The following is a 12,017-nucleotide window of genomic DNA, read 5'->3' on the forward strand; positions in this document are numbered from 1 at the left end:
CAAAAAAAAAAAAAAAACAAATAAAGTAATTCAGAAGAGAGATGGTAAAACCCACCAATTGCACATACACTTTACACAAGAGAAATAAAACACATCCTTATACAAGCCTTTTTGGCAGCATAATTCAGAGACAAAAAAAGAGAAATAACAGCAATCAATGTTCATCAACTGATAAACTACATAAAAAAGTATCAGTTATAATAAAATAATCTGAAATTTTGTTCCATGCAGTAACACGGATGAACCCTGAAATTATACTGTTATAGTTTGCTTAGTTGTCAACTTGACATAATCCAGACACATCTGGAGGTTTCAGTACAAACACTGGAACAAAGAGAAAATCCTGTGGGATTACAGTAACAAAAAATAAGTCACAGGGCCCAACGCAAGGTCAGAGTGGCTTAACATCACTCAATCACCAGAAACTCCAAGACAACAGCGCAATGCCTTCTAAACCTTTAAAGTATCCTCAATCTATAACTCCACAGCATTCAAACTATAAAATGAGTAAGAGGGTTAAAAAAAGGCTCTTAGAAAATGTCCCCAACCAGCATGAGGAACTAGATTAGTGGTTCTCAACCTATGGGTTGTGTGACCCCTTTGAGGGTCAAATGATCCTTTCACGGGGTCACATACCAGATATCCTGCATACCAAATATTTACATTAAAATCCATAACAGCAAAAATACTGTCATGAAATAGAAATGGAAATAATTTTATGGTTGGCGGTCACAACATGAGGAACTGTATTTAAGGTTTGCAGTGTTAGAAAGGTTGAGAACCACTGACCTAAACCAAACAAGCCAGCAAGCAAAGGTGGGACTATAGAAATGATGCCCAAAGCCATCCTCTGACCTCCATCTACACATGCAAGGATATGCATGACACACATACATGCATGCCCAATAAAATATGATTCTTTTCTTTTTGGTTTTTTTGAGACAGGGTTTCTCTGTATAGCCCTGGCTATCCCTATATAGATAGGTTGATCTCAAACTCACAGAGTTCTGTCTCTGCCTCCCAAGTGCTATTAAAGGCAAGTGCTGCCCCCACCACCTGGCTTAGAATACTTTTTAAAAGATTGGTCTAGATATGTAGTTCTGTGACAAATCACTTGCCTAGAATCTATGCATCCCTAAGCTCAAATGCCTGACTGTTGGGGTCCCTCAGCTGCAAGACATCGGAGTTTGCCACTGCAGACTCAACTCATGCCTGCTGTGCCTGACACAAAGGCTCACGGACTACACCTGCTGGCTGGCACGTATACAGCCTGAGGACATCTGTTGTTGACCTCCTCCCCCACTGTGGACTGCTCCTCCAGCCACTCCCCAGAGCTGAGACCTGCGGGACGCCCTGAGTCTCCACCTTCAGCTCCTTGACTTTGTTTGGACTCTTCCTGACTCCTCCCGAATTCCTTATGTTATTCAAATGTCATTGTAACCTAGAGATTCAGTTATGCTCTCTTGCATATAAATGCTGAACCCCCAAAGTAAGGAGAGCCTTGATTGGAAACCCTCAACTTGGCTTCGTGTCCTTTTGTTCTCGAACTCTGTGTTTCAGGTCTCCTTTCTCCCTTCGGTCGAGGCAGAACCCAGTTCATGAAACTGCGGGACAGTTTCATAATGGCGCCCGAACTCGTGGAGCTCAAATATGGAGGATAGAAGGAGACACCATTAAGAAGCAGGGCCCTGCCTAAAAGAATTCAGAAGGTAAAGGTAAAAGGACGTACACCACTCTGCACGGTAGATATTTTCAATGCTAGCGCTAGCCTTATATTAATATTGTAGAATTGTGTGTGCAAGAAGTGTACGGGTCTAGGCTGAGTTGACGTTGACCCGGCGTTTAAATTCACCTAGGAGTTTAACGGCAAGAGTTCGAATGAGATGATAGATGCATTAAAAAATCTCGCAGATGATGCACATGGCTTCAAGAAGTAAGTAAGAGTGTTAAATTAAGACTGCATTGCAGGAAACCTCAGGTGGAGAGATCCTGGGGCAAAGACAGGAAAACAGACGTTTCATATGTAGAAGTATAAATCATTTTAAAAATAATTGCCCTAAGGAAAATAAGGAACCACAAGCAGGCAGCAGGCAGGTGCTGCCCCGAGGGTCTGTCCTCATTGCAGGAGAGGAAAGCACTAGGCCAAAGATTTGTAGATTTTTTTTAAAAAGGCCTTCAAGACAATGGCCTGGCCATGTCGGGAACTCAGTGATTTGGGTGAAGTGACTAAGCTCACAGGCTGGTTGTGGTAGAACACGCAGGTAGGATCTGCTGAGGAGGCAGACAGGCAGATTCCTGAGTCATACAATTGGTGTGAGAGATAGATTTAAACTGAAAGACAAAACAAAAGCTAATTTAAGTTGCCCTGCTGAAAAACTGCTTGTAAAATGGGTCAGAAGCTTAAGTTCTAAATTCTTTGATTGATCTAAATGTATAAGATTTGTGTAGTTGTTTCATTTGGTTTTTAACTACTCTTAAAGGTATAGATATATTCTGTATTGAGTATGGTAAAACGTAACTGAAAGCTAGTTTAAAGCTGGTAACTCAGGTAACACGTGGCTTATCGGTTGGCGCCATGATTTTACTTTCCAGAGATCTGACATGCTCTGAGAATTTGTCTCAGAATGACCCAGGCTTCCTAGCTTCGATTCAGAGGCAGAGAGACACTTGAATGGCTTTGTGGCGTGAATGTGGTGTTTTTGATATTGATTTTGGAGAATGTAGATTGTTTAAAATTGGGTTTTGCTTTTTTAAGCAGCAAAATTGCCCTTAAAATCTTTTGGGTGTAACTCAGATGGTTTGCTCAGTGAAATATTTACATTTCAGTTAATACAAAAGTACAGAGGATTCTGTAAAGCCTGAGAGATATTCCTTTTGTTTTACAAACCAGGCCTAGGGAAGTCTTTCTGTCCTCATCCCTCCATTACCTCAGAGAAATAGTTTTTAAGTCAAAACCAGTGTTGTCACAGTTCTATAGGTGTGGTTCAAAGTAATTTTAAACTTGGGGTTTATAGAGAGTCAAAGTCATGGAGTAGAGTTATAGTGTTTTAAGAGGTTGTTTTCCCCTCTACATCCTTGTAGTTTTAAAAGACATTATTTGTCTCTGCACAGATAATTAAACTACGTGCCAGTCACTGTTTTTAAAGTGCTAAAATCAAACTTTTAATTTACCAATATATATATATATATATATATATATAGCTCAGAGTTTACAATTGCTTAGAGTTGTTCCTTTTTAAATATTACTAATTCTCAAATTTTACAGTTGTTCATGCTTATATAACTAAAGTTGAAAGAAAGTACTGTTCCTTTAAAAAACTTCATAGATATCTTAAACTGCCTGGACAAGACCCTTAAGGCAATGATACAGCAAATTTGTATCCCAGGCAGATTACAGACTTTACACAAAAACAATTGGTCATATAATGTGATTCTTTGTATCATCAAAATAGTAATAGCTTAAGATGATAACTTGGTATTTTTTAAAAATATTTCTGATTTTAAAAAATAAAAATAAAATATGCACATGTAACTATAAATACCTTTTCAATTTTTCTAGTTAAAATTTTCTTAACAAGAAAACAACAAAATGTAGTCATTGCCTACATTAATTTTCTACGTATGGTGTTCCTAAATAGATTGGAACATATTATAGAACTGGCTGTTACAGTCAGGCATTTTAAATGTTTTGTTAACAATCTAATGTTATCCATTTTACTGAGATAAGATATTTCTCAGAGACAATATTTACTCAATGTGCATTTTGCACTTTGAAAATCTTAATTTTTATATTAAGAGAGGGGGAATATACACCCCACTTCAAAAGCATTTTGTTTTTGCTTGTTTTGAAAAGCATATTTCATTTTTTGCCTCTTTTAAGGTATGCATTGCTTTTTGCTTGTTTTAAAAATATATACAATTTTTCACAGGCTGATACTAAATGTCAGTCTGCTATGGATTGCCACTGGCATCCACACATTTTCAATTTTTATGCCATGATAAAATGGCGTGTCACTCCACTTATTAACGCATATTATCTTCACCCCACTTTATTCTGGGGCAGAGGGTCCGAGTGTATATTTTCCCAGGAAGAGGACGGAGCACTCTGGCTCCCAAAAAAATTTGTCAAGTGGACTCAAAGCCACAACTCTCTTAATAAACGTGCTTAAACGCACTGCAAAAAGTTTTTGTTTGTTTTTGCTTTTTCCTTTTTCTGTTTCTTTTTTGTTTTTGAGCTGACAGCTTTTTTTCTGTCATTCTGGAAATGCCCGCTTACTCTCCTGAAATTAAAAGAACAATTCAAACTCATTTGCTCATGCCCTGAGCTAAAGCCTGAATACTTCAGTATTTACATTCCAAAGACTGGTACATCCCGAGGTTACCAGCCAAACCCTACCGATTTACATTTGAATTGAGCCCTGATCTCTAGGTTCACGGAGTCTGAACTGGTAATTTACAATTGAAGTCAGGAGGCTACACCCATCCCCGAGCACAATGGCTGCAGGATCTGCTTCAAGTGGACTTCAGAAAGAATAGACTCCAGAGAGACTTGTGGTCCAGGATTTTGCAGGTATTTGAGGCATATCTTGGCGCTAGCTGCATGGGCGAATGGTGCATTTCAGAAATCTGTGGTCCACAATCCTAGCGGATATCCACCTAAGACAGAGGCACGTGCCGAGTGGCTGTGTTTTGGAAAAAACACGAAAAGAGCCCAGTTTGTAGAATCAAACTAGCTGCACATGACCTTGATGACAGGTAAAGATGTCTGCCAGAGATAACAAATACCCAGGTTAATTCTGACTAAGCACCGTAAAAATCCATGTGCAAAGCTGTGTCCATTGATATGGCCTTAACCCTACTTTCATATAATACACAAGGGCGAGATGTTGGGGTCCCTCAGCTGCAAGACATCGGAGTTTGCCACTGCAGACTCAACTCATGCCTGCTGTGCCTGACACAAAGGCTCACGGACTACACCTGCTGGCTGGCACGTATACAGCCTGAGGACATCTGTTGTTGACCTCCTCCCCCACTGTGGACTGCTCCTCCAGCCACTCCCCGGAGCTGAGACCTGCGGGACGCTCTGAGTCTCCACCTTCAGCTCCTTGACTTTGTTTGGACTCTTCCTGACTCCTCCCGAATTCCTTATGTTATTCAAATGTCCTTGTAACCTAGAGATTCAGTTATGCTCTCTTGCATATAAATGCTGAACCCCCAAAGTAAAGGAGAGCCTTGATTGGAAGGGAAGAAAAAGCAGCAGGAGATAGGAACTCTTCCTGCAAAACTCACATGAGAGAACTCGGGCTGGGACGGGATGGGAAGTGAGCCAGGAGTGAAAGCTGGCGTGCTCCGAGACACTGGAGTTGATGCCTGCGGTGATACAGTTGGCTGGGATGGGAGAAGGGGTTTTTCTATCTCCACTGCGTCGTCATCATGATGCCTCTGGAAAGGCTCCCCTCCTTCAGGTATCACTGACATATCCATGGGCTCATCTGGTTCCATATAGAAAAGATGAATTAGCACTCACCAGCATTACCCATGCTCTAATACCACTAACAGCAATTATGTTACAGAAATTCCATTCCAAAACACAATGTCCTAATTTTCAGAGAACTGAAATGACAGGAGGTGGTGTCCCACCAGTCCCACCCTGTGGGAGGAGGGAGTGTACAAGTACACACGTGTGCACACATATGGCACTCAGAGAACAGCTTTCAGGAGTTAGTTCTCCTTCCACTGTGGGCTCCAGGGAGCAAACTTAGATTGCCAGGCTTCCTGTCAGCAGCTCACATCTAACGCTAGACATAGATTAAAATGGTTTTCCATCTGAAACTACCCACCCATCCATAAGAAATGTTACATCTCCTCTAAACACTAACAAATTATCCTAGCTCATTTTCACATCTTCTATTAGGTCCATTTTTTCCTGTGGTTCTGTATGTGGTACGTGTGCATGTGTATGAATATCTACATGTGTGTAGGTGCAGTGTGTGTATATGTGGGGTGGTACCTATGGAAGCCCCAAGGATGATGTGGAGAATCTCCCTTGACTCTTCCTAGTATTGCTAGCCAGCATGCTCCTTTGATCCCATCTTGGCCTTCTGAAGGTAGATTTAGGAGCAGGCCACCATGCTCTCCTAGCATTTACATGAGTTCTAGGGATCCCAGCAGTAGTACTCCTGTTTACATAGTAGGCATTTCAACTGCTAAGCCATCTCCCCAGCATTTAATGCCACCTAATTTAACTACAACATGCTCTGCCCCAGACCTTGAAAGGCAATGAACTTGCTCTTCACACCAAGCCAATTATCTAAGTCTGTATGAAGGCATTATGCCTGCAGTAAGTACTGCTAAGTACAAAGGTGGACACCAGTACAAATGCAGAGCCCCAATGCCAATCAACACTGATTTATCTCAGAACCCTAACACAAACTGTTCAAGTGGAAACACACACAGAAAACACTATCATTGTTCATAGGGTTGGGAGATGGCTCAGAGGTTAAGAGTACAGGTTACGTTCGATTCTCAGCAACCACATGGCAACTCACAGCCATCTGCAACTCCAGTTCCAGGGGATCAGTCCTATCTTGGCCTTAGAGGGCACCATACATACAAGTAGTGCACAAATACACATACAGGCAAATTCCCATATATATAAAGTTTAAAACCACTGTTTCTGCATGATATACTACCTGCCTTAAGGCAATCAGAGTCAGCCTAGGTAGCTATTTAATTCATCAGGCTTTTGACCCCTATTTTTACAACTTAATCCCAACTAAACCAGTCAAAAACTACGTACTCCATTTAGGTTTCCCAGCTTATATCCATGTTACCAGCTGCCTACATTTCAAACGTCAATGCCCACCCTGGCTGCTTGCTTGGCCTCACCCTCACATACCAGATTGATGAGATTTTAAGGTCCAGTGCTACAAACTTTGATTTAGTTTAATAATCTAAGATAGATGACAAAACAAATAGATCTAAAATCCATTTGAGACTTCACAAACAAGGTTGCACATGATTCAGGGTTACATGGGAAAAAAGAAGACTGAATCAAATATATTACGATGCCAACGACATAAAAATACTTTTTCAAGCCGGGTAATGGTGGCACACACCTTTAATCCCAGCGCCTGAGAGGCAGAGGCAGTCAGGGCTACACAGAGAAACCCTATCTTGAAAAAAACAAACAAAAAACCCCAAACTTTTTCATATATACAGAAAATGCTCTGAAAAACACATCCAAATAATAACTGTAATTAAATCTAGACTGTGACCCAAGGTAATATTTATTTTCTTTATATTATTCTCTTATAACTCTTCTGAATCTTACATAGTGAGTATTGATTATAAACAAGAAAAAGCATTTTTAATGTAATTCTTTTTATATGTTCACATTACAGACAGAAGAAATTAAGAAATTAACCTAACAATCTAAGTAGAGTTTTTGTAGAATGAAATCCCATCATTCTGACTAAAGACAATTATGCACATAATTAGAATGCTATTGGTCTCTACAAATATTTGCAGCAATACTATTGGTACCTAGAACTGAGCAGACAGACAAGCACAGAGAGAAGTCTGAGGCTAACCCTGCATGTTAGTACTTCTTAATACACGCAGAACTCAGTAGCACAGACAGCACACTATCACAGGACAATATCTGACAAGTTAAAGCAAATGCTTCAGAGGCAAAAGCTTGAGTTCAGATCCTAACTATATTACTAGTTACAAAATCTGTGACCTCATTTCCTCACATGCAAAGTGGGGATGAGACTCACACCTTGAATCCCAGCACTTGGGAGGCAGAGGCAGGCAGATTTCTGAGTTCAGAGGCCAGCCTGGTCTACAGAGTAAGATCCAGGACAGCCTGGTCTACAGAGTAAGATCCAGGACAGCCAGGGCTACACAGAGAAACCCTGTCTCCAAACAAACAAACAAACCACCTTAACTACTACTTAGGATTTTTGTACAGATTCTCAGGGGCAGCGGAGAAGGGTGGAATACAGAGACATAGCAAATGACAGCACCTGGTATAAACAATGTATTTAATAATAATGTAAAATTATGCAGCCTTATTGATATATGAATAAAGAGAGCACCAAAGTATGGTGCTACAAAGCTGAAATCCTAGCACTCAGGAGGGGAAGGGTGAGGAACTCTAACTGAAGGGCAGCCTGGGACACATAGGCAGACCTCTGTCTCAAACACACAAGAAAATAAAGGAAAAAGAAGAAACTGATAGAATTTACAGGAAAAACTTGGAAAAGACAAGATGTTTAGAAATACATAGACATTTAGAAATACACAGGCTATGGATCTAGCTCTATGGGTAGAATGCTTGACCACCATGCTCAAAGCCCAAGATCAGATCCCTAACATTGCAGAAAGCCAGGCATAGTGGCACACATCGTTATAATTATGTACTATACAATATAAATTGTATTACAATTGTACTTACATATATTATATATATATATATACATATACACATATATACACATATATATACATTTGAGATATATATATATATATATATATATATATATATGGTAGAGGGAGAGTGATTGATTGATTTACAGTAGAGGGAGGTAGAAACTGAGGAATTCAATGTTCAAGGGCATTCTCAGCTACAGAGAAGAGCCTAAGATACATGAGACCATTTCTGGGGGTCAGGGGGATATTATGTCCTCATAAGACAAATTAAAACTTTTATGAGCTCCTTCAAGGCACCCTCGACTATTTCTTTTTTTTTTTTTTCGAGACAGGGCTTCTCTGTGTAGCCTTGACTGTCCTCGAACTCAGAAATCCATCTGCCTCTGCCTCCCAAGTCCTGGGATTCAAGGCGTGCACCACCACCACTTGACAGATTATTTTAATAACAAAAAAAATAAAGACCTAAGGAACAACTGCTGGCTTTCTCTCACTGAGAAACATATTAGCATGTATCTGGAATGTACTAGGTAATTAATTAATAACAAATCCAGTATTTTTCCATACTAATTTACTTGGGTTTCAATTTTAAAAACAAAAAATTTTCACCAGAGCATTATTTTTTCCTAAATTAAAATAGTAGAAGATCTATGCTTAAAAAGCAAAGAGCTAGAGTGGTTTATCCTGGGAACATGAGGCTCAGGAGCAATGTTGCAACGCTCAAGGAAGCATGCATTCGGCAAGGCTGGAGCGCAAGCACTGCTCCTCTCCTGGGCTGAGCTGGACAGACAGATCACGACAGCTCACCTTTTTTCCCTCCTTGTTCTGTGGGACTGCTAGGAACGATAAAAGGGGTAGATCGGAAGGCATCAGGGGAAGGAGCAACAAGATCTGAGGAATTCCTTTATGTAAAGAGAGAATCACAGGTTATTTTACTGCAGCCAAGGGCTTGCCATGTGCTTTGACTTAACAAAAACATCCAACACACATACTTAACAGCATATATAATTAATAATGTTTCTCCTGAACAGTGATCAGAGACTCAAACAGCTCTCAAGCACGAAGTTTTTAAAAAGTAAGGGCAAAATGAATGAGCAGACACAAGATATAATGACTATACAGAACAGTCATAGTTCTGAGACACAAAAAAGTTACCTCATTTTTACATATATGAAGAGTATGCACATTTTGATTTAAAAACAACACAAAAACAAAACACAAACCCCTTGCCCTAGCAAATCCATTCTGTCCTATATTGTTAAGCGACAATAAAATGCTAGAAAGGGGAGAGGCAAACACTTGGTTCTCATGCATCACATTTATAAACCCCAAGGCATTGATTTTCTAGTGAAACCTTTAGCTACCACCATAAAACCTCCAATGGGAAAATACATGTACATTCTTTAAACAGTTCCTCTAAGTCCTCACCCCAAAATTCCTAAGGCTTGGATTCCAGCTTTTAGCTTTGAAGCAAGCTCGGGTCTGAATGGCAACCTGGCTCTCCAGGTTCTCGGGCTTACTTACGTGGAAAGACTGTCCTGAACAAGGGGCTTCTGACCAGATAGCTGCAGGAGCTGCAGGGTGGTAGCAGGGGTGGAAACCGGAGAGCACCCACCTTCCTCCCTTGAAGGAGTAGAACAACCATCAGAAGCTAGTGGGGAGAAAAGTTAGAGTTGTGTTTACTGCTCAGACTGACACCACTGCATGGAGAACCTACTCAGTGCTGCAAACACAGCAGTCCCCAGTCTGCCACACTTCAGGGGGTGAAGTCCTTTTTATGGAAGCACAACTCAATGGGACATCAGCAATGAGACACAAATTTTGAGCCAACAGTAACCCCATGCCCCATTTCAGGTTGGTTGGTTGGTTTTTCCATTTTTCAAGACAGGGTGTCTCTGTGTAGCCCTGGCTGTCCTGGAACTCACTCTGTAGACCAGGCTGGACTCCAACTCAGGAATCTGCCTGCCTCTGCCTCCCAAGTGCTGGGATTAAAGGTGTACGCCACCACTGCCCAGTCCGACTTTTTAAATAAAGAATTGGTTAAAAGAGTTCCTTCATCCTTTCTACCACAATCTAAGCTTAGAGAAGGTAATGGTTCAAACACATCTCTGGGGATGTCTGTGCTCTCACTAATGCTTATCAGACATTTTATTTCAAACATGAGAAAAATAATCCTGAAAACTGGTTCCAAGAATTGGGGCCTAGCCAGTCATGAACCTGACTTTTGGATCTCAGCCTTTGGAGCTGGTTTGTATGAGAAATGTAGAAACATTTGCATATGTAAGATAAAGCTTTTAAAACACTGTAAGAAGCTAGGTGAGAGTCTATAAGACCTGGATGCAGAAAAAAGTGCACACAGTAGAAGCCTGGATCACAAAGCTTTAGAGTGAAAAAGGGCTCTACTAGGAATGGGGCCAGTCATGATAGATTCTACAACTGCACTATCAACCACTTATGACATTCTACAACTGAATATAGACCACTCATGATATAGTCTAGAAAAGATCTGCACTCTACCCATGTCCTAAGAACTTGAATCTGAATTCATAAGTAATGGACTAGCTGGATGTGGTAGTGCATGCCTTTAGCACCAGCATTTTAGAGGCATAGGCAGGTAGATCTCTATAAGTTCAAGGCCAGCCGGGACTACATAACAAGTTCTAGTACAGCCAGGACTACAAAGTTAACAACATGTCACTAGGGAAGGCAGAAAAAATAATGAACTAATTTGCTCAACAGAAGAAACTGCATGTCAGGAAAGCACTCTGTTCACTGTTCCTATTCATATCAGCAGTGGAAGAATAGAAAGCTATGAAAATGTGCAGTGAGTTTAAAGATGTATATAGAGTGTACAGGGAACATATCTCAAACTGTTAATCACACCATTAAAGAGAAACCTCTTCATGTTCTTCAGTGGAGACAACAGCGGGTAAGAAACCCACCCACTCATCTGAAAGGAAAAGAGGCTAAACTGAGAATGCCACCACAAGGGTTTCCTGCTGCAAAATGGCTGCCGAGGGACATGTTTCTCCAAAGGCACCCTCAAAGAGAGAGATCCAAGATGCAACTGGGATCCAAGAGGGACAGGCTACATGTGGAGCCAGCATGACTGGGAGCATCATTCACACAACATTGTTTTTGTAAGCATGAAAGATGTGAAAACAAGAGGGGCACTGAAGTTGGGGGCATCAGAGTTTCAGAAAGCGGAGGAGTACAGGCAATGTGTGGAGGGGGTAGCTCCCTGCAACAAGGCCCTTCAAGGCCACTATATGAAGTTTAGAAGGTGACACTTAAGTCACAATGGAGAATCCAGAAACGTTCAGAGGTGCCAAAACTATGGGACTTCTTGCCAAGGGAAACTACAGTGGAGCTAACCCAAGACAGAGGTCACTGTGCTGAAGGCATCAGGACAGGAGGACAGAGTACCCAAGGCTGCCGGGACCCAGAGAACAGGACCACAACCCAATTATATGGTGCTTGCTCTACTGGAAGTCACACTTACTCTGCCCCATCCCTCTCTTAATACATGACCTAGTTTTCAGCTTTATAGAACCTCATAGTTAGGAGATATGGTCTCATAAGAT

General features: G+C 40.9%; 1 protein-coding gene across 1 annotated transcript in view; it reads right to left on the reverse strand.

Moving 5' to 3' along the window:
- Tp53bp1 (tumor protein p53 binding protein 1) overlaps positions 1-12,017 on the reverse strand; it is a 79,674-nt gene that overhangs the window by 47,609 nt on the left and 20,048 nt on the right. Inside the window, exons 9-11 of the mRNA XM_031371638.1 lie at positions 9,958-10,084; positions 9,241-9,335; positions 5,290-5,492 (exon numbers count right to left, since the gene is read on the reverse strand). Of these exons, the coding sequence (XP_031227498.1) occupies positions 5,290-5,492; positions 9,241-9,335; positions 9,958-10,084 (425 nt within the window). The remainder of the gene's footprint in view (positions 1-5,289; positions 5,493-9,240; positions 9,336-9,957; positions 10,085-12,017) is intronic.

Source organism: Mastomys coucha, unplaced genomic scaffold (genome assembly GCF_008632895.1).
Source record: "Mastomys coucha isolate ucsf_1 unplaced genomic scaffold, UCSF_Mcou_1 pScaffold15, whole genome shotgun sequence".
In the NCBI taxonomy this organism is placed as follows: domain Eukaryota; kingdom Metazoa; phylum Chordata; class Mammalia; order Rodentia; family Muridae; genus Mastomys; species Mastomys coucha.